Source organism: Eurytemora carolleeae, unplaced genomic scaffold, assembly GCF_000591075.1.
Source record: "Eurytemora carolleeae unplaced genomic scaffold, Eaff_2.0 scaffold78, whole genome shotgun sequence".
In the NCBI taxonomy this organism is placed as follows: Eukaryota; Metazoa; Arthropoda; class Copepoda; order Calanoida; family Temoridae; genus Eurytemora; species Eurytemora carolleeae.
In genome coordinates, this window is record NW_019396092.1 from 13,382 (window position 1) to 36,165 (window position 22,784).

The following is a 22,784-nucleotide window of genomic DNA, read 5'->3' on the forward strand; positions in this document are numbered from 1 at the left end:
AAATATTCATAACAAATTATATGAGTCTACGTTCAAAAATAGAACCGGCTGCTATTAATATTGAAAGAGATATTACAAAATGTCTTACTTGACACGGGTTCAAATTTATTCAATTTTAAGCTTCATACATATTTGCAATTGTTTTATTAAAATCCCCGAAATAAAAAGGGAAACCTGCTTTTCCGGTATAAAATGTTACTTTTTTTTGCCACGGAGTTAAAATGCGGGATGAAAATTCTCTCAAAATTGAATAAAACATAAAACGATCACGGATCAATAATTTTTACTTCAATCTAAAAAATTTGTCATTTGTACCAACATACATATTAACATAATATATGTTTTAATATTAACCATTATGGAATTAGTAATATTGAATTATATAAGATTATTTTTTATTAAATAATTACGGAAAAAAAACGATTAATTGATAAATTAATAAATATATTTAATAGTAAAGTAATCAAAGAATAATTGATGAAAAAGTTAATAAGCAATTGACAGGTTTAAGGAAGAATTGGACATTGGACAATGTATCACTTCAGTCAAGTTATTGATTTCATGATTAACTGATTATTTTTTTTAAATAATATTGATGCTGCTGAAATCATAAAATTATTTTTTTTTGCTCTATCAGTTAGGGATTATATTTAACAAGCTGAAAGACCCGACATTGCCCGTGGAAAAAAAATAACATTTTTTTAAAAAATAAAGCCTTGAGACACCCCCTGGCCACCCAGAAATGTCCACAAAAAAGTCAGCACATTCGGTCCAGCCGTTTGGCCGGCTATATAAATGTCTTTTTTAATATATTGAATAACTAAATTATTGCTCATTTTCATGCTTAATTAATTGTTTACTAGTATTATGAGTACTTCGATGGAGTTGGTGGATGTCTCTAGGGTGTACTGGAAGGAAATAGCAAAAAAATGCAACAAAGCAGTCGTCTTCATTGAAAATTCGGCGGCCGAAAGGTATGAAGGGATTGTTTATTTAGATTTTTTTGGCATAGGGTTTTGATCATTTTGCGGTCAGGTTGAAAAAGTAGAGTTTCTAATTCAACAAATGGGGTCTTTCTCTTAAGTGTATTTTCATAAAGGGTAACAATTTCTTATTGGTTAAAGGGACTGGCTAAGATAACAATACAAAGTGACCTGAGGCCGAATTTAAAGAATTTGAGCCGCGACTTAAAATTGTATTTAATTTTTCAAAGTTTAAGCCGGCGCACAATTGAAACCGATTTTTGGTGGATTTGAAACGCGGCTTAAATTCATTAAATTCGGTCAAGCTGCACACACGAAGATATTCACAAAAATATTTGAAATGTTTAGCTTACACTGGTGTGGAGGGCTGGCTCTGTTGAAGAATGCGGCTCATGTTAAAGAATTTTCAAGTTTTGAGTTTGCACCCACAGATCAAAAGAAAGCTGTTTTCATTGTGGGTAACCCGGCTCTACGCAGCTCAGAGAGAACTGTTAAAAACATTATTCAGAACAGTGATCTAGGTAATATTATAAATTGTAATAAATATAATTCGGCGATTACATTTTTAAAAGAAAATCAATTTTCATTTTATGTCCAGGACTAAAGCTAATCTGTAGCCTTTAAAAGTTAACCTACTTACCTTAGAATTTTAAACCAGACTAAGAACATTCCCGTGGTTCTCACGAGTTACCCAATTAAAATTTGAGAAAAATCGGTCAAAAGGTTCAAAAGCCATGATCAGACAAACACCAGAGATTCCTACTTAATATATATTGATAAATAATAAAATAGTAATTGTCGTCTTTGCATTGTCATGTTTATAAAAGATTCTGAGGGAAAAGAGAAAGGAAAAAAATATTTCAGAATACTGTATTCTGATAACATGGTGCCAACCCAATGTTCTGTCAATGTCCAAGTTTCCAAATAGAGATTTCAACGTTGACGACAAAAGGTGATTAATGTAATTGATAGAAATTACAATAATAATTTTGATGATAATTTAATAATCTAACAATGATCTGTGGAAATTCAATAATAATTTTGATGATAATTTAATAATCTAACATGATCTGTGGAAATTAAATAATAATTTTGATGATAATTTAATAATCTAACATTGATCTGTGGAAATTAAATAATAATTTTGATGATAATTTAATAATCAAACATTGATCTGCGGAAATTAAATAATAATTTTGATGCTAAATTAATAATCAAACATTGACCTGTAGAAATTAGATTATAATTTTGATAATAATTTAATAACTTAGCATTGATCTGTGGAAATTGAATAATAATTTTGATGATAATTTATTAATCTAACAATGATCTGAGGAAATTAAATAATAATTTTGATGCTAAATTAATAATCAAACATTGATCTGGGGAAATTAGATTATAATTTTGATGATAATTTAATAATCAAACATGATCTGTGGAAATTAGATTATAATTTTGATGATAATTTGATAATCTAACAATGATCTGTGGAAATTACAATAAGTTTGTGAGGAATAAAGTGAGAAATGAATGAAAATGAGAAAATTATAGAAAAAACGTGAAATTATATTTCTATTTTTGTTTAAATCTTGTCCAGTGTTCTGATTGAATAAATTCACTTATTAAAGATGTCTAATGATGATGTGAAAACAATTTTTTCTAAGCGACAGAGAAAACAATTTTCACAATGGTAACCAGAATTCTATTTATAACAAAATAAAACCCTCGGCGACAATCCGTAGAAGAAAATATCTAAAAAAGACGACATCTATTTCCATTTTTCTTGGTTACCTCTGTGTGAAGATGAGTTCTAATTTTATTATTATTTTTAGTGGTTTAGCGTGGCTAGAGGATAATCTGCTTGATTGGATGGGTAATAGGAACTATACTGCGGAGGTAATTTAGTAAATTAAAGAGACAATCCATCTACAGATCTGTTGCAAGCCGGTAATTCATTAAATTAAAGAGACAATCCATCTACAGATCTGTTGCAACCCGGTAATTCAGTAAATTAAAGAGACAATCCATCTACAGATCTGTTGCAAGCCAGTAATTTAGTAAATTAAAGGGACAATCCATCTAAATATCTGTTGCAAGCCCGTAATTCAGTAAATTAAAGGGACAATCCATCTAAAGATCTGTTGCAAGCCGGTAATTCAGTAAATTAAAGGGACATTCAATCTAAAGATCTGTTGCAAGCTGGTTATTCAGTAAATTAAAGGGACATTCAATCTAAAGATCTGTTGCAAGCTGGTTATTCAGTAAATTAAAGGGACATTCAATCTAAAGATCTGTTGCAAGCTGGTTATTTTGTAAATTAAAGGGATTGTCTTCATGAGAAGAGTTAAATGCCCTTTAAACCTAATGTCAAAGTGAAAATTTCTAATATGTCCTTATTTTCTATCCGAAAATGGATAATTTGCAATTGTCGTTTCTTTGTAGAAGTGATGTGTTGGATATATGCAGCAGAGGTAAAAAAAAGGTTTAAAATGGTACCATTGTTAAAGGGATCACTTGAAAATATCAAACTTTTTTGTCAGATTTTCTTTTTGTTGACTTGATTTATGATTATTTTTGTTTTTTAGTATACAGATTCATTAACTATTTTTTTCTTTCAATAAGATTGCACACGCCTTAATTAGTTCTACCAAATCTCTCTTACTCATAAATTTCCATCTTTAATGCACATTTTATTGGAAACTAAGCTCTACTAAAAAGATTCCATGATTTATTTTTTTTCGATTGTATACTACTTGGTGATTAATTATTAATCTGTCATTGTGGATTAATATCTTTTAATTTAAATTTTTTATTTAGGTATTTTACTATCCAATATTCTTTTGCTCCCCTTGCAAGGAGAGCTTCTACACTCCCTCTTACCTACCCCTGTTCCCCCTCCTCCATGACGACGTCACCAAGTGTGTCGCGTACTGGAAGGTTTTTAACCCCGGGCAACCTTTACCCTCCAGGTATTGAAATCACTCAATTTTTCCAGGCATTTAATCAATAACTCTATCCAGGTATTGTAATCAATCAATTCTTCCAGGTATTGTAATCAATCAATTCTTCCAGGTATTGAAATCAATCAATTCTTCCAGGTATTGTAATCAATAAATTCTTCCAGGTATTGTAATCAATCAATTCTTCCTGGTATTGTAATCAATCAATTCTTCCAGGTATTGTAATCAATGAATTCTTCCAGGTATTTTAATCAATGAATTCTTCCAGGTATTGTAATCAATCAATTCTTCCAGGTAATGAAATCAATAACTCTCCCCAGGTATTGTAATCAATCAATTCTTCCAGGTAATGAAATCAATCAATTCTTCCAGGTATTGAAATTAATCAATTCTTCCAGGTAATGAAATCAATCAATTCTTCCAGGTAATGAAATCAATTAATTCTTCCAGGTATTGAAATTAATTAATTCTTCCAGGTATTGAAATCAATCAACTCCTTTAGGTATTGAAATCAATCAATTCGTTCAGATGCAGCTGATTTGAAGTTCCAGAGTTGAATTTGATTTTGAGGGGTAAATAAATGATATGTTGGGTATTAAGTATGTAAAAGCAGGAAAGACTTGCTATTAGTTGTTTACTTTTTATCCACAATATTTTTTAGATTTTTAAGTAATTCTTTTTTTCTAAATCACCCTTGTATCATCAACAAAGTAATTATGATAAAATATATTATTAGTGAGTCTGGTAACTGGTCGCTCTACCCTGATGAATTAAAAACTGAGATCAGACGACTTGTGACAAATTTTCATTCTCTGTTTGGAACACTAGGCCTTAAGGAGGATATCTGGTCTCTGGGACCTTTTTCTAAGGTATCTTTTTAAGATTATCATTTTGTTTAAAATATTGATAAGGATAATGATGCCTTCTCTGGTCGTCCGACATATTGATATCCTTTATGGTATATAGCGTTTAAGATGCCACAAAAAAAGACCACAAGCATTCAGTTTTTTTGTATAAACATGAATGTATGGAAGTAGAAACCCTGTTTTGGAACATCGTTATTATGTGGGATTAATCCTAGAGAATAAGGAAATCTGATTATAAATGCAGTGCAACATTTTGGTAGAAAAATAAATATAAAAGTTTCCTTTTGTTAACAAACAGTAAATCTTAAAGAAACGTTCATGACCTGGATCCTAATCAAAATTAAATGGATTCTAAGCACTGCATGAATCAAAGGATGGCAGGACTAAAGCTGAAATCTAAAAGTTTGCTTTATCAGGAACCATGTGAAAACAGTACTCACTGTAGTAGGCATTAAAGTGAAAACAGTACTCACTGTAGTAGGCATTAAAGTGAAAACAGTACTCACTGTACTAGGCATTGAAGTGAAAACAGTACTCACTGTAGTAGGCATTAAAGTGAAAACAGTACTCACTGTAGTAGGCATTAAAGTGAAAACATTGAGTGCACATAAAAGTATTTGACATACAAACGAATATTGCAGCTTTAATTAAAAAGATATAAAACTTTCTCTCCAAACTTTTTTACCAAAAAAAAATTCTTGAAAACTCCAAGATTTTATATTTAGTGTATTGGGGATCAGTTGGAGAGTTGGCTACCAGCTCGGAACCGAAGAAAGACGGCTCAAGGTTCAGTTAGTCTCATCCTGGTTGATCGAACTCTTGATCTGGGTGGAACTGTGGTTAGTTTCGTAGACTCTATGCTGGGAAGGATTCTAGATTGCCATGAAAAGCTAGAAGGACATACACTAGGTAAATAATAGTAATTATCATGGTACAAATTGAAATTGCTTTTCTTGCTAAATCTTGATTCTTTCCCCTTTCCCCTGTTATTATAACAAAACAAAATAAAACATAAACAATCCTTTCTTCTTCTTTTCCTCTCTATTCTTCAATACCTTTCCTCTATCTACTACTTTTCCTTTTCCTCCTTTTCCTTCAGTTTCAGTTTTATTTTGTTTTATTTAAATTTAACATGCATGTATCGCTGCAGAAACAACCAACCGTTTTTAATCTTTGTGACAGAAACAATCTCATGAACTGACGAGGGTCAACCCAGACCGAAATATATTTTCAATAAATGTGGAACTAACATCTTCATATTTTTACTCTACAGAGGTTTGGTCAATCACCATCAGCAAATCAACCAACAACGGTAAAATGTAAAAATTGTGCAATTGTAATTGTTTTTAATTAAATATTTAGTCAAATATCTATCTATCTATCTATCTATCTACCATTTATGGGGGAAAAGTTCTCTATTTCCCCACCCCTTACAAATCAGATAAGCTTCAGGGGTATAATTGGATAAATTTAAGAGTTCTTAAAACTTTCATCTGCTAAAACATTCAAATATTTCCAAAATTAAAAAGTATAAATTTCATGAATGAACTCCATCTGATTTGAAAGTATCCATCAATATAAAAAAGCTTTAAACTCTCATCCATTATGATTAGCGCTAAGAATACAATTATGATCAAATCTAGATGTTTGTGTAAACCTGAACCATCTGCTGGGAATATCCAACCCGGATATATTCGTTCCCTCGAGCCTTGCCCATCCTGGTGCTGCAGAGGATTCCATGGAAAGAGAAGAGTTTAGGTATATACAACAAATTCGTTCAGAAGAATTTTTGTTACATTTTTCTTCCGGGTTATTATTTTCATAGTTTCAAAAAAACGAATTATGAGAGCTAGACTCCAGAATGATCTCTCCTTGTGATTTTAAAAGAGCGAATTTTCGATCTCATGTAGCAACTATAAAACTCAAATACGTTTTATTTGGATCGAATGAATCCTGTTATTTTTTTTTATTTTTTACTGCACTCGCAGTTCAACTACCAAACCTAGCCAGTCACTCCAATTAAGCGAGGAGCGAGGGAAGGCACACCGCACCCGATTTTAGTAAAAAAGTTGGCCTTGTAACATCATTTGTGGTCCGGACCAAAAACAGGTGTGATGTGCCTTCCCTCCCTCGTTCTGCAACCTCTTGGATCTGGTTTAAGGAGTTTACGAACATTTAATGATTTTTTCGATTTTCTAGAGAAAGTCTGTTTAGTCTTACGTAATTTAAAGTTAAGTTCAGTTAATGTCTGCTTTCACAAAATAATTCAAAATATTGACTGACAGGTGGAGGATGCAAACCTTTTGAAAAATCATTCTTATGTCATAGTCAACATTTTTTTATAGTGTAGTAAATGCAAACTTGTTATGCATGGTATTTTGAAACATGTAAAACTTTTAGAAAAGTCTCTCCTGAAAGGCAAAAAAATCCAAAATATTTACAAACGGATAAAACGCTATTTAGGGAGCTTGTGTACGGCTCTGAGAAGGAGCTTCTAGTCCAACTACATCAGAACCTTGGCAAATCGTCGCCGAAGAAATCAGATTCGGCCAAGAAGAAAATTTTGAATGTCCAAGGTACTGTTTATGTAACGATAACGCACCCAAACATTAATTACGTCCCTCAAAAAAATTTTAAAAAACTTTATGGTATGGCTTTTAGCCCTCCTACCAGGTTCCAGGGTTTATTTTACAGTGAAGCGGGAGAAAATTAATTGGTCAGATCCGGGTTGAAAAACCACAGAACAGTCGGGACTTGAACCTCCTGGTTGTTCGGTGGAGCCTAAAGCAATCCACATTCCACACACCTCATGATTTGATTTGATTTGATTTGATTTGATTTGATTTGATTTGATTTGATTTGATTTGATTTGATTTGATTTGATTTGATTTGATTTGATGCAGGGGGGTGAGGGGTTGTAATTTATCTAATTACATAAACTGTTTGGTTGAAGGACTTGAGAATGACTTGAAGGAGTATGAAGGTGACCTGGAGAGTATCCTTAGTAACCTCGGATCTATCTCTAGAGGCCAGGCCTTCATAAATACGGCCTCCAACCAGAACATCCTCAAGAGGAAGAGGTTACAGTCTCTAGCCTCGCAGTTTGGTCCAGATCTTCGGGATAACAGGCAGATTCATAGATTCAGTTTCACAAAAAAAAAAAAAAAAAACCTAACACATCAAGAATAGAAAAACATTTTAAGTCTTGTTCTCGATATTCTTGAAGTCTGTAGTTGTTTTCTTTTATTGGACTCAATTTCCAAATATAAAATTGAGTTCAATGACTCGTTAATTATTCTCTCAAACCTGAATATTCAATACTTAACTAAATTTCCTAACAACATAATATAAACTTGAAAAGAACTGAGTAGTAAAAAGCCAAGATTGAGTTGAAATAACAAAGCATGGTTGCACACAAACTATATTTACGTTACTAGAAATTCAAGGCGCTTCGGCCCTTCTTTCTAGGCTCTTCTATTTAAATTGTGAACATGTTCTTTTTGTTTACATTTTAAAACAAAGAAAAAAAATTTTGCGGATTTAAAAAAAAAATTTAACTTTTTTTACAAAACAAAAAACCTTTTAAAAACACATTTTTTTATCATTCATAAACCTTCCCTGTGGTCAAGTGATGTCCCACAAAAATTTGGGCCCGATCGGTTCAGCCGTTTTGACGTTTATTGGATACAAACAAACAGACAGACAGGCCAAATTTATATATAGATGTACAGTGTACTGTACACTGTACAGAGTTTAAAACTGCTGGAACTCCCATTTTGAAAAAAAAAAATTATCTTTAAAATTGCAAGAGTAAATTTCAACGGCACAATCCCCACTTTATATTCTCAAAAGTCGTGTTCAGTTTCTATAATTTCGCATGATTTTATTAAGTAAATATAAAAATTATAATATTAAAAGTAACACTGCAGTTCATCTTTTACTTCATAAAAAGTTTATATATATCAAAAACGTTTCCTTAAGTCTTTATTTTGTTTCTTCAATTAAGTTTTCGGGCGTCTTTTATAATATCTTTGATTGTGAGGGTTTTTTTAATACAGATAATTCGAATCTGACACGTCTAAGCCTTTTTTAAATGATTCTTAAAAATTTATAATTAATTTTTATGATTTTATTTTTAAAATTATGCGGGGCACATATCTTTATCCTAGAAAAGGATTGAGGGACCTAGACCATATTTTATTGATTTTATTTTAAAAAAATGTTATGAAATAAGAAAACCGAACAGAAAAACAATTATAGTATTTTTCAAGATAAATTTTATGATTATTTTTCCAACATTTTGTTTCTGCAATTAACTTTTCTGGAATATTTTTGAATATCTTTGACTCGGAGGTTTTTTTAAATACAGACAAATCTAATCTGAGATTCCTAAGAGACGGAGTTCTGACCCAGATATCAGATCTGGTTCTAGGTCGAGCAGACTCCAAGCTCTCCCTGGTGGATCTAATCCAGCTCCTTGTTTACATCTACAGTGTTCACCATATTCAGGTAACTTCCAGGATTTTAAAACTTTATTCTGTTAAGGCTTGCTTTTTTAAAACTTTACAATATCATAAATCTTTCTAAAAAAATGCAAAAGCGATCGGTATAACGTTTTGGTTTTTGGTCGTTTTTAGGTTGTTTTTAGGTTGTTTTTGAATCTTTTTTGGGTCGATTTTGGCCCGTTTTTGGGTTATTATTGGGTTGTTTTTGGGTCGTTTTTGGATTGTTTTCGGGTCGTTTTTCGGTTGTTTTGGGTTGTTTTTGGGTTGTTTTTGGGTTGTTTGGGTCGTTTTTGGGTCGTTTTTTTTTTGAGTATATCTTTTGTCACGGTCAAAATATTGCATTATGTTATTAAAGCAAATGTTTAAAATAAATATTTTCTTTTCTAACACTTTCCAAGTTTTGGCACTCGAAAAAAATTATATGCAAAAAACTAATACACATCGCCATGTCCAGGAGAAGTTCCGGGAGGATGAGGAGGAGAGGATCAAATCCGTCCTAGGTGAAGCAATACTAACCGAGGGTCGAGCAGATAACCTGGATCCTATTCTTCAAGCTCTTTTTAAAAGGTATCCATTGGGTCTAATTGAAACCATTCTTATCTAAACACATTTGAACTATTTACATAATACGGCTAGTATTTTCACACAAAATCATACAGTTAAACCCTAACTGAGCCATACATCGAAAGAATTTATCAAATGTCGTCTTGATAATTTTTTAATGTTTTTTTTTTCTATTCTACGTAAATCTCAGTATTTGCGTTTTAAAGAGCTCCATATAATCGTTTAATTAACAAACTAAATATCTGCAACATTCCATTATCAGAAAGTGAAGAATACGACATTTGATGAATTCTTTCGATTTATGGCTTATTTAGGGTTTATCGAGAAATTAGGAATAAATATCTTTAAAACACCAATACAAACAATTCTTTTTAGAAAGCTAGTAGTATTGTAGACATTTTCAATTATTAAGAAATTTTTGTTTAAGGGAGAATGAGGAAGAAATGAATGAGCTGGTTGCCTTGAACATAGTAAACTATATCTGGAGTAGGTTAGAGGGTATACAGGCATACAGATCTACACTACACTCCTACCTTACCCTACTAGGTAATATACAAGGAGTAGGTTAGAGGGTATATAGGTCTACACTCCTACCCTTCCTTAGTAGATCTTACTTATGTCATATTTTGAGTAGAATAGGATAGACATTCATGATGTATCTTATCGGTCTTAAGTTAATAAGTCACTCGACCCACATGCAGGGGTGTGCACAGGAATTAAATACAGAGATGTTAGGGGGAGGGAGCCTGTTTTAACCACTACCATGTTTCTTTAAACCACTAATATTTAAATTTTTAACTTTTCCTCTACAAAAGAATGGAATCTTTCTCTATAGTACGTTTTTACGTTTTAAATTCGTTGGAAGAATAGACGTAGCTAAATTAACAAAAACGAACAGTTCTTCATTCGTTCAATTCTTCGTTTCTTTTTCGTTAGTTCCTCCATTTGTTTCTTTGTTCTTGTAATTATAGCACTCAAATAATTCACAGTCTCTGTGCATTTGTTTCTTCAAACTGTCTTAAAAGAATACTGGAAAGTTCTTTATCTATTTATTTAGATGAGGACGGGAATTATTATGGAATTTTGCAACAGTTGTTAGAAGACATCTATCATCCAAACAGTATAGAGGTAAACACTGAACAGACTAAACAACCTTTTCTTACAATGTTACAAAATAAATTTGTTCAAAATTTTAAATTTTAGATTCCAGATTTATTCCATCACACTGGAGGACTTGGCTCCATGATAAGATCCAGTTTAAGCTGGTTTGGGGCAGGGAGTAATAAACAGCATCCCAGGTATTACATCCAGTGAAAACTGGTTTGGGACTCGTAGTGATAAACATCATCCCAGGTATTATATCCAGTTTAAGCTGGTTTGGGGCAGGGAGTAATAAACAGCATCCCAGGTATTAAATCAAGTTTGAGCTGGTTTGGGGCAGGGAGTAATAAACAGCATCGCAGGTATTAAATCCAGTGAAAACTGGTTTGGGGAATGGAGTAATAAACAGCATCCCAGGTATTAGATTAGATTAGATTGGCTGGTTTGAAGCTGGGAATAATAAACAGCAATGTATTAGATTGAGTTCAAACTGGTATAGGATATTAAAACTCTCGGATTTTCTAAAAACTTTTGCTAAATTTTGTTGGTGGGCGCAAAAATCTGGGATAACATCTTTATTTAGACAAAATCCGTGGATCATAGTTTATGTGGTGGGAGGGATTACTCCAGGAGAGATGAAAGAATTGCAGGTAGTTTTTAAAGGGACTGTACACGTAATTTCAAGTGAGCCTCTATGCAAGAATGGCAATGTTCGATTCACAACGGTACCCATAATACCTCCTTATAATAAACAAATATGCAGTACGCTCTCGGTATAGTTTATGGCCTATAGAATTAGCAAAGGATTAGCGTACATCCATAATTTATACACTGTAACCTCGTTGGTTAGGAATGCGTATGTCACCTTTGTAGAGAAACAATGATTGAGATTAATCAGATTTCGAGATTTTAAACATTTATATCTAACTCATAGTTTCTATCAAACAAAGCTTTTAAGGGTACCGTAGATGGTTACTTAAAACTACGCTTACAGTCCCTTTAATTAGTTTTAATGTTCTGTAAATTGCAGAAATTAACTTGGATGGAGTGGGGAGCCCCTCAGGGGATGGGTCGATCTTGAAAATATCTCTATTTAAACTATCCTTATCTTTTTTTAAAATGAATTTCTCTTCTTTCGAATGCGTTTTGCTTTATTTCAAAGTCAAGGTTGTGCAAAAAAATTGATGACTAACTTTTAGCTGGAATTTTTCATTTTTAAAGATTTTATATACATTATTAATTGATGAAGTGTGATTTTCAAAGTTGTCGGATCTTGGCAAGATTCGAGGACCAAAAATGTGCATGTCAGACGGATCGCTTCACTTACGAGAATTCTAGAGCGTCGGTAAACCCGCCGGTCACGGGGCGCAATTTGATTTTCTCTATAATTCTACCACGATATTTTTGTGGTTTTCTTTCGTTCTTTTCCGAATTTCTCCTTCGTTCTCTCCATCATTTCCAATTCTTCTCTTCTACCCTTTTTCTTTTTTCCTAATTTTTCCTCAATTTTTTTTTTTCCCCTATACTTCAAAATATCCCCTATTTTTGATGAACAAAATTGAGATATATGTTTCCTGAAAAGAAACTAGAATTAAATTATTTTTTAGAAAACTGTCCTCGGCACCGAGAGTAAGCTTACTATCGCAGGCTCAGGTAGAAGCTCTGAAATGAATTGAGTTTTTACCACAAATTCAAATGTTCTTATCCCTATATCTTTGCAACCTGGTTATCGAGAATTCATGGTTTTAAATATCAGAGGTCTACGAAATCTAGTTTCATAGATATAGGGATTAAAAGATCAGAGTTTGTGGCAAAAACTCATTTCGTTTACTTCATCCTATTGCTCATACGATTACAATGCATTTTCTCTAATCCCTTATATATTGTTCGTATTTTGGTGGCACCTACAGGGTGTCCTAATAAACATGGATACAAAAAAAGCGACTTTTAAATCGTCTGTGATTTGCACGGCATTTCTTTGCAGTAATGGCCACTTAAACAAAAATTATTATTGACAACCTTAGTCTTGAGCATTCTATTCTGTTATCTGCCATATTGTAGCTTCAAAAATTCAAAATTTACTTTCAGTTATTTTGTTCAGATTATAGTTTATCGAATTTAGAATTATAATTATAATTAGAATTATAGTCCCCGCCCGCGTACAAGTCTCTGGATAAACTCCATTTATCATTCCGGAATTCAAATTCAAATCTTAAATCTTCTCTGAATGCCCATGTTTATTAAACACCCTGTATCATTATGTTATTCCAGGTATTCTGACTGCAGCAGACTCGTTGAACCTAATATTCAGCAATAACCCGCTCCTCACAGATAGATAGATAACTTAACAGAAGACGACATTCGATTCGAGTTATGCTTCACTTTACCAGAACACATTCGAATTTCAAAAAATGAATTTCACACCACCTGTGATTTGTACAATTATTTTTTATTGATATAATATATATTTAAATAACAATGGAGAATGTTAAACAATGTTAGGTTAGATGAATTTTAATGTTTTCTAAGGAAAGCTGGGGGGGGGGGTAATTGTTGCCCTCATCTCTGAAGTCCTATCCTTTGTGGGTATTATACAGAGTGTATATATTATCATGCCAAAAGTCTAATAGATCCCTATAATTTACTTTTATACCTTTTTGAATTGATGCAATAGTTTAGCAAATGTGTGAAAGGTTCTTAAAAATTCCAATTTATAGCTTTTCAGGATCTTAGATGATGTAGTATAGATATTTCGTTTATCATTTAACTTCTCATCAAGTTTGGGAACCCAGCTTTGCCTGAAAATTAAGTTGTCCAGGAAAAAAACTCAACTAACTTAATTTAAGATTTTAATTCTAGTTTTTAAATAAAACATTAATGTGGTTCTTCTGATGTCACCAATTGAAATTTGAAGCAAATCAGTCACGGGGTTTATGAGTTATGATCGGATATACAAACAGAGATTACTACTTTATATACAGAGATCAACTAATTTTGATTTTCAAAGATTTTTTCCGTTTTTATGTCGTTATTCACCATCCTTCTTGTTCCCTCTGTTATGCTGTGTATATCAGTAAATATGAGTGCTAGCTGCTAAGGATTGGTTGTGTTGGTATACAGTGCTGGGATCCTTGGATTTCCTAAAATAGATAACTACGGTGTCGTACATCAGTTCATCTCCCCCTAGTGTAGACACCATTTCAACACAATTTTAGACATCAAAAGTAAGGTTTTGACATTTGATGTTTATGAATTGAATATACACAAATTATCTGTCTTGAATAAATATTACTTGTTTGATAATTTTTAAGAAAGGCAACATTAGATTGGAATTAACTGTGTTTATATGTTCTCATTAAAAAATAGATTTTGAAACATTTATTTATGTAAAATTGATTTTTAGGAATTGTGTTGAAATTGTTAAAAATTTAAGAGGATATGAACTGATACAGGACACTGGTCATAAAAAGTGGAATGAATTACGTTTGTAAAATGAAAAAACCAGTGCTTAGGATCCGGATCCCCAAAAAAATGCGGATCCACGGATCCGGATCCAAGCACAATTTTATTTTTCAAAATGTGCAAAACAGCGTAATTTTTCCTTAAAAATATCCTATTTTGAATTGTTTAACAGATTTTAAAAATATTCTCAGGGTCTCAGGTTTCTATCTTGCTCAAGTCTTAACTCAGACCTCCACCGTGCACCCCTCCCCCCACCCCCTTTAATAACTAAAGAGGGGGGGAGAAGTCTCCCTTTTCCCCATTGCAACTAAGCAAATTCAGTCTTCACACATTAAGGTGTAAGAGTGAGGGGGAAAAGGGAGGGGGCGCACATATGCTAAAAAGATACAGATGCTAAGGAACATCTTGTTTTCCCTGTATAAAGAGACTGTTCTCTGCCCTGAAGATATTCAAATCAGACCTAAGGAGTTGCCTGAAGGCAGATATTCCAAACGCCCTCCCTCTACTAAAAGCTAATATGAATTAGACCTGTTTTTTTTTGTGCAAACTAGTAGAAAAATAGTATAAAAAAATGTTAAAATGTTTAACATTTTTTTTAGGTATGAAAAGATATTTGAACTAAAATAAAAAATTTTTTTGATCAATGACCTGGATCCGGATCCGAATCCGGATCCATTTTTTTGAAAAGCGGATCCAGGATCTGGATCCGGATCCGCATCAAAATTTAATGGATCCTAAGCACTGGAAAAAAGGTTTTTAATCGTTTTGGTTTGTTTTTTAAAAACTCTAATAAAACTTCTTATATTAGATTTTTCAATATTTTTGTACAAAGAGAAAATGTAAGATAAAACAAACAATAAAAAAATCGTTTTAACTGGATTTATTATTTCAAGAGTGGCTTCATGGAAGTGACGTCAGACTCTATGCTACAGAACCAGTGCTTAGGATCCAGATCCAACGGATCCGGAAGATTTTGGCTTCCTGGATCTGGATCCGCGAAAATATGCGGATTCACGGATCCGGATCCAAGGGGTAAAATAGAAACCAAAAACTGCTAAAAAAACTTTTTCTCCTAAAACCTAAATCTGAACTCTTAAAAAAAGAGAGATTATAAAAATTTCTGAATGGTTCATTAACTTTTAGGATAAAAATAAAACAAAAAATTTGAAAATTATTTTCTTTTAAAAATCTAAGAAATTACCTGGATCCGGATCCGGATTTCCAGTGCGGATCCAGGATCCGGATCCGCATCAAAATTAAATGGATCCTAAGCACTGTACAGAAGAATAAAGGAGAGGTTAGAACATTTCAAGCTAGTAAGACGAAAATATCTTTGACAACATTACTTCTACACTCACTCACTTTACTTTTATAGTCCAATTGTTCATATTTATACCCCTGCTTACTAACAAATAGTATGAATGTGAACCCTAGACCACTTACCAGAGTGTGTATATAGAGTGAACAATAAATAGTATAAATGTGAACCCTAAACCACTTACCAGAGTGTGTATAAAGAGTGCACAATAAATAGTATGAATGTGAACCCTAAACCACTTACTAGAGTGTGTATAAAGAGTGCCCAATAAATAGTATGAATGTGAACCCTAGACCACTTACCAGAGTGTAGAGTGAACAATAAATAGTATGAATGTGAACCCTAGACCACTTCCCAGAGTGTGTATATAGAGTGAACAACAAATAGTACAAATGTGAACCGTAGACCACTTACCAGAGTGCATATATAGAGTGAACAATAAATAGTATGAATGTGAACCCTAAACCACTTACCAAAGTGTGTATATAGAGTTGTTAAAACAAATTCGAAATATAAGGAAGACGATTTTACCGACTCAAATGCCGTAGCCTTTTCTCAAGACGTGTTTATCCATTTCCTCCATGTAGCACCCACATGTCAAACCCCGCTCATCCGTTTCTCGCCTCACCCCTCTATAACACATCCCAGCTCAGTCAGGTTTAGAGAGTTGAGCCGGTAACAGCTCCGGCACAGGGAGCCTCTTGACTCCTTTATGATGATGATGCAGATACTCAGCGCAACGCCCCTGTTGATCTGCTCCACTAACATGAAGCTCTACATCACCCCCATGACTCCTTTATGATGATGACACAGATACTCAGCGCAATGCTCCTGTTGATCTGCTCCACCAACATGAAGCTCTACATCACTCCCATGAAGTACCCCCAAATACTCATCATTTATGCCTTTGTTAATTTCTAAATCAACCAATTTTAACTCCGCCTTAAGTGCAAATATTTCAAAACTCTCGTTTTTAAATAAATGTTAGAAATATCCATTTTTAGATCTCTTTATTTTACTATAGTGACTTTTAAAGTCAACAAGAGTGCACAATAAATAGTATGAATGTGAACCCTAAACCACTTACCAGAGTGTGTATATAGAGTGAACAATAAATAGTATGAATGTGAACCCTACAGAGTGTGTATATAGAGTGAACAATAAATAGTATGAATGTGAACCCTAAACCACTTACCAGAGTGTGTATATAGAGTGAACAACAAATAGTACGAATGTGAACCCGAGCCCGAACACTGCTACAGTCCAGAAATTCGTGTCAACTAAACAACATATTTATTGAACAAAAGCTATTTTTGTTTGATATAAAAAATAACATCCTGAAAGTGAAACGTCAAGGAAGTGTTGAAATGACGAGTACATTTTAAAGCATCAAATAAATGAGATCTACATAGCTCTTTAACTTCAACTGCGCGAAGTGCTATAAGCATCCCCCCTCCCCTTGAAGTGCCGGGAATGGAGTACCAATTGCTCAGTTTGATATTATTTTATGTCAATAATATACCTGGATAATATTCAATAATATACCTGGATAATATTCAATAATATACCTGGATAATATTCGATGTTGATTGCTCCCATTTTTTCTTATGATCTCTTTATATCTCTGAAACAAGAATAATTCATTTTAAATTATGAAAAATGAAAATTTATAATATTAAATCACATTTAACAAGTTGGTAGAATACCCTAAAAGAGATGTAATTTATAGGGACCCTTCAATGATATGGGTATGTCCGATTTACAAGGGTACCCATAAAAACATGTTTTGAAAACCAACTACGTTTATCTGTACTTTCTCTAAAAAAAAGTAATTTGAGCATTTCTTGCTTCAGAATGTAGGAAAACGAATATATCTTCCAATGTGGATCAGATAAAAAGGTTTCACCTATTAATTTTATCTAGAATATTGTTCACCAAAAAAGTTGTTTCACTTGTTCAGAAATATCCGTGTACCGGGATTAGGAAAAAATAACCTTTTTTCTCTAAAACTTTCAGCAAAAAAAGACTTTGAATCTGATGAATCTGTTTACAGTGCAGTACGGCTGATATAATGGTTCACTAAACCCACTCTCTTCTCTTTTACGTCCTCCATCTATCTATCTATCTATCTATCTATCTATCTATCTATCTGGCGGCCTCGACAACCTCCTTGAATCACGACGCAAAACGTGAACAAAATTTAATGGGTTTTCTTGGTAACCATATATCTTTCTTAATGGTGTCGACTGTAAGCGTAATTTCAACTGACTTTTCATTCAAAGTTGTCAATGCCTGATTTATAATGGTACGATGGAAAAAGATATTAATGTTTTTGTTTTGAAAACTTAATTTTCATTTTTCGTTTTCTGCAAAAGTGACTTGCACATTTCTTGCGTTAGAAAAATGATACTTTCTCAAGTTTTAAAACTAACCCATTTTCAAAATCTTAATTTCGTTGCCATCATTTCCTACTATTTTGCGACTGGGGTTTGACTTAAAAATCCCAAAAAAATACACATCTTAGTTAAAATCCTGGGGGAGGAACAAAATCAATGGTATCTAACCAATAACAACGGTTCTTATCATTCGTTAAACCAAATCTTCCGTTAATCGTTTGCTAATCGCTATAGCTGGTAAACATACAAGATAAAATAGATTGTGTTTTAAACTTATAAGTTATTGATGATATAATTGTTTATTTTCCAATTATAAAATAGAAATAAATAAGTCGAAATAGCACTTGTAATTTTTAAACTTTTGAATTGCACACTTCTTGATTTGTTAATGAACTGGACCATATCCAGCTCCATGACCTCCTCCTCCCGCATGTGCTACCCCTCCAGCATGTCCTACTCCTCCAGCATGCACATCAGCAGCATAGGGTATAGGCTCATACTTGACATCAGCTACATATCCACTGTAATCATCAGCAACATGGTAGGTTACAATCTGTCTTCGACCGTCAGGAAGATCCACATAGTAGGAACCCTGTAATACAATAATCATCATTAAATTAGCAATTAATGATAATATATTGATATTTACTCTTCAAGACAAAAGTTAACACTTTAGCAATGCTACCTTAGTAGAGTCAGTGAGGTCAGGACTGAACAAGAAAACATAATGCTAATTGCAATATTTTTTTTAAAAAGAATGAATTTACTCAGTGAGGTCAGGACTGAACAAGAAAACATAATGCTAATTGCAATATTTTTTTTAAAATTAATTTTGTTTGTTTTAAACTGTATGTATATGTATTACCAACAGTACCTTATAGATTTGATCGAATTCATGTATTTGACCGTTTTGTCGACGAATTCTAACCCCTTCAACCCCCCCCCCCCCTTCCCCCACTGCATACGCCCATAAACTAGTCAATCCTTTTCCAGTCAATCAATACTCTTCAAAAGAGTAAGGTACGGTTTTCTAATTTTTCTTTTAAGTTTTATGTGTTTTGACAATATATTTATTTTGAAAAATTCCATTTTACATAAAAATATTTTTATTTTTGTTCTCTTCTTTGTTTTTTTTTACTTGCTGTGCTTGTATTTTTTATTTTTATTTTTTATTTTTTGCTTATATCTGTTATATTATAGGACAAACTCCTGATGATGCCAAAGTTTTTGGCGAAATATATTGAGAAGAAAATGATATAATTCTAGTGCTAGAGAGTAGGGTTGGGATTTGTTTCAAAACGATCTAAAGTTTACCTTAGTAGAGTATCCATCCCTATCCTCTTCATGTCCAACGTTAACTGGTCCTGAGTATCCACTATAGCCATGCTTACCTTAGTAGAGTATCCATCCCTATCCTCTTCATTTCCAAAGTTAACTGGTCCTGAGTATCCACTATATCCATGCTACCTTAGTGGCGCATTCATCCCTATCCTCTTCATGTCCAAAGTTGACCATGGTCCTAAGTATCCACCATAACCATGCTTACCTTAGTAGAGTATCCATCCCTATCCTCTTCATGTCCAAAGTTGACTGGTCCTGAGTATCCACTATATCCATGTTTACCTTAGTAGAGTATCCATCCCTATCCTCTTCATGTCCAAAGTTGACTGGTCCTGAGTAACCACCATAACCATGTTTACCACCTGGGGCGCTCACGCCATACTGAAATTGTTAGTAATATTATTGGCACAAAATTTTTAAATTGTACAGGGTGCCAAAAAAATATGGGAATCCTGAGACAACTTGAAAATCAACTTTAATTTATAAATTACAAGGAAGAAATTAAATATAAAGTTTGTAGATATTTTGAGCTTTTCACCCTTATTTGTATCTAAAATAGCGACAAAAATTAATTCACACAATGTTGATTTAATATAACAAAATCTGATAAACTTATTAATACCTCCGCCAATTTCTAGGTACACAAATAACTGTTGAAAAATACTATACTGTCTAAATAAGCCGGAATAATGAAATTGATTGATTCTTCATAGTCGTCTTTGATTTTAGAAATAGTTTGCGGTATTCAACATTGATAACCTTATTATAGTTATATGTTTTTATGAATGAGACATTTTCATGGTTTTATTTAATAAATTGAAATTTAAAGAAAATTATTAATTCTCTGGTATTTATGCGAGCAAAGAACTGGCAGACCACCTTTTGAAAATGGCAGGATTATGGGGCCATTCTGTGATAACTGTTCCTAAAAATATATTGCTGCAATCAGGTTACCAATGATGAATGCTGCAAACTATTTCTAAGGTCAAAGACAACTTGAAAGTATCATTCAATTAACATTATTCAGGGTTATTTAGACTTTGACTGTATATTTGCAATCACTCACTTACAACCTTGTGTGTCTGAATTAATGATAAAGAAAGATGCTACTAAAAGTCTTAAAATTCCCTCAATTTTCTTCAATTAATAGTCTTAACATTTAAATGCAAAATTTTATGTAGTCCTCATAAAAATGTAAACAGTATTAATTAAAGGATGTTAAAAAACATTACACATTTTTTCTCTCAGAGATTATTCCCAAAAGATAATGAGCCTTTATTCCGAGTTGGGTTAACTAAATCATGGCATCTTTAAGACATTGTGTTATTAATTGCATTATGATCGGATAGTAATTAAGTCTCTGAAAGAAAAAAGTGTTCGATTTTTTACTACTCTTTATAACCTTGTAAGCATAATGTGGGCTTGTATGTGCATACTCTTGATGTCCATATCCTCCACTATGTCCCCCATGACCACCTCCATGACCTCCACCATGAATAGCTCCTCCTACATGACCACCACCACCAACAAGACCTCCTCCTAATCCAATACCGCCTCCAATCCCAATTCCGCCTCCATGTCCAATTCCGCCTCCATGTCCAATTCCGCCTCCATGTCCAATTCCGCCTCCATGTCCAATTCCGCCTCCATGCCCAATTCCGCCACCATGTCCAATTCCGCCTCCATGTCCAATGCCGCCTCCGATTCCAATACTTCCTCCTGAATGTCCTCCGAAACCTCCATGATCAGCTAGAGCAGAGGCTACAAGGCAGATAATAGTTGGAAGAAACTTCATTGCTACAAGGAAACTAAACTGTACTGCAGATCTAATTGTACTGTACTGCACACTACTAAATGTTGTAGGATGAAGAGAGCTGAGAGTACTGAGGATTAAAAACAAAAATAAACCTTTTTATTCAATATTTTGACATTATCGGTGACTTTTCCAAATTCCTAATCATTTCATGGTGCAGTGCGCACACAGCTGGCGGTATAGTTTACAGTGTCTGACCCGTTCAGATCTACTCTCGTTAAAGTTACTCAACCCTTCGCTCGTAATAACACTTCCTTTTCTTATAATATAGTTTAAAGGGACTGTCCCCGTAGTTTGAAGTGACACTCAATTTGAAGCGGGCATGAACGATTGTTTATGTCCAATTCTTTAAAAGGTTTAAATACCCCTCCTTTAACAAGCCGCCCCCCCTCCCCCCGATTTACGTAAAAGTTCGTTAATACATCCAAACAGTTTGTTTTTAACCTTTGTGACAGAAACAATCTCAAGGAATAATAATTGTCTTAAAACATTTTTTTAAAAGTGAATATTCGCAAATTATCTTTTTTCCATCTCATAATCTGAGTTCGTTTCCCTTTAGTCCATTTGACAGCCCAATTTTTTAATAATCTTTTTTGTATGCTTATTTTCTTGCGGGTTTTAATTATTTTTTATCGATTTTGATGGTTATTATATCGTTAGAAGGAGGGTCAACCCAGACCGAAATATATTTTCACAGAGGTTTGGTCCATCACCATCACCAAATTTTAATTTTATCTGATCAATAATGTGAAAGCTATTGTCGTTTTTTTAGACTTAAAAAGTGTTTAATTCTAATCATTTCTATATGTATTTCTGCGGTAGAAATGCAAAATTAGAGAAACAGCAATTAAAGTTAGAGTTTACAAATTATTATCATTGATATCTAATTTACGATGATCAGAAAAAGGGTACCTTTGTGAATTGGGTATAGCCCACCTCTCATAAAGGGATACTTGAAATCAAGGTTATAATGCAAGGAAACTTAATTGCGGCTGTGTATACTCTGCGTACATATTGAAACCAGTTCTCTCAGGCGGAATTTGTAAACAAGAATAGATGCATCAGTGTTCGTTTAGTATCCGAGGAGGTTAAAAGCATTACATTTTGATAGTTTTGATTGATCCCATGTCAGGCTTCGACATCCGTCTTGTGTTTACATTATACCGCCCAGAGACAGTACACTGCAGTACATAAGATGCGTCTCCTCTGAAATAACTTTCCTTGAATTATAACCTTGCTTAGAGTTATACTTACAAGTCTCTTTAATAATGCGACACAAACCAGAAACTCAAGTTATTCATCAACCGTAAATAATGATATAATAAACTATATAGTTTAAATGTTTTTATACTACGTGTTATACTAATTTTTAATAATATACAATAGTTCGAATTTGGATCGAATAGCGTATTAAAAAAGTGTGTAAAAAATTAATTTTTATAATTATATATCTTTGCAACCTGAGTCTAAAACTA

General features: G+C 33.1%; 2 protein-coding genes and 1 long non-coding RNA gene across 5 annotated transcripts; 1 reads left to right on the forward strand and 2 right to left on the reverse strand.

Moving 5' to 3' along the window:
• Nucleotides 1-837: 837 nt before the first annotated feature.
• LOC111718460 (sec1 family domain-containing protein 2) lies at nt 838-13,452 on the forward strand. 3 transcript variants are annotated; one of them, XM_023494064.1, is made up of 19 exons: nt 838-974; nt 1,332-1,504; nt 1,848-1,935; nt 2,816-2,879; nt 3,801-3,952; nt 4,680-4,812; nt 5,535-5,718; nt 6,083-6,121; nt 6,453-6,567; nt 7,273-7,385; nt 7,763-7,937; nt 9,204-9,318; nt 9,769-9,881; nt 10,300-10,424; nt 10,936-11,006; nt 11,082-11,176; nt 11,563-11,629; nt 12,587-12,632; nt 13,251-13,452. In XM_023494064.1, the coding sequence occupies exons 1-19, from the start codon at nt 868-870 to the stop codon at nt 13,316-13,318; spliced, it is 2,043 nt and encodes a 680-aa protein (XP_023349832.1). In that variant the 5' UTR covers nt 838-867; the 3' UTR covers nt 13,319-13,452. The 3 variants fall into 3 exon arrangements, with proteins under 3 accessions (XP_023349832.1, XP_023349833.1, XP_023349834.1); XM_023494065.1 differs by having other exon boundaries at nt 839-974; nt 10,306-10,424; XM_023494066.1 differs by lacking the exon at nt 6,083-6,121 and having other exon boundaries at nt 839-974.
• On the reverse strand, nt 13,412-17,419 carry LOC111718461 (uncharacterized). Its single transcript, XR_002769047.1, has 3 exons — nt 17,328-17,419; nt 16,955-17,039; nt 13,412-14,119 (listed from the first exon to the last, which is right to left on the reverse strand). It is a non-coding gene; the product is annotated as an uncharacterized LOC111718461 (long non-coding RNA).
• A 1,028-nt stretch (nt 17,420-18,447) lies between these two features.
• Nucleotides 18,448-21,433, reverse strand: LOC111718466 (glycine-rich protein 23). The gene is made up of 3 exons (XM_023494080.1): nt 20,899-21,433; nt 19,779-19,877; nt 18,448-18,747 (listed from the first exon to the last, which is right to left on the reverse strand). The coding sequence occupies exons 1-3, from the start codon at nt 21,289-21,291 to the stop codon at nt 18,541-18,543; spliced, it is 699 nt and encodes a 232-aa protein (XP_023349848.1). The 5' UTR covers nt 21,292-21,433; the 3' UTR covers nt 18,448-18,540.
• Between the last annotated feature and the right edge of the window lie 1,351 nt (nt 21,434-22,784).

Excerpts from the sequence above, each read along its gene's own strand:
- LOC111718466 (XM_023494080.1), bottom strand. The coding sequence starts at position 21,291 with ATGAAGTTTCTTCCAACTATTATCTGCCTTGTAGCCTCTGCTCTAGCT. Across the intron at positions 19,878-20,898 it reads GCCCACATTATGCTTACAAG|TATGGCGTGAGCGCCCCAGG; the intron begins GTTATAAAGAGT and ends TAACAATTTCAG. Across the intron at positions 18,748-19,778 it reads GGGATGGATACTCTACTAAG|GGTTCCTACTATGTGGATCT; the intron begins GTAAACATGGAT and ends ATTGTATTACAG.
- LOC111718460 (XM_023494064.1), top strand. The coding sequence starts at position 868 with ATGAGTACTTCGATGGAGTTGGTGGATGTCTCTAGGGTGTACTGGAAG. Across the intron at positions 1,936-2,815 it reads TTCAACGTTGACGACAAAAG|TGGTTTAGCGTGGCTAGAGG; the intron begins GTGATTAATGTA and ends TATTATTTTTAG. Across the intron at positions 6,122-6,452 it reads CAGCAAATCAACCAACAACG|ATGTTTGTGTAAACCTGAAC; the intron begins GTAAAATGTAAA and ends GATCAAATCTAG.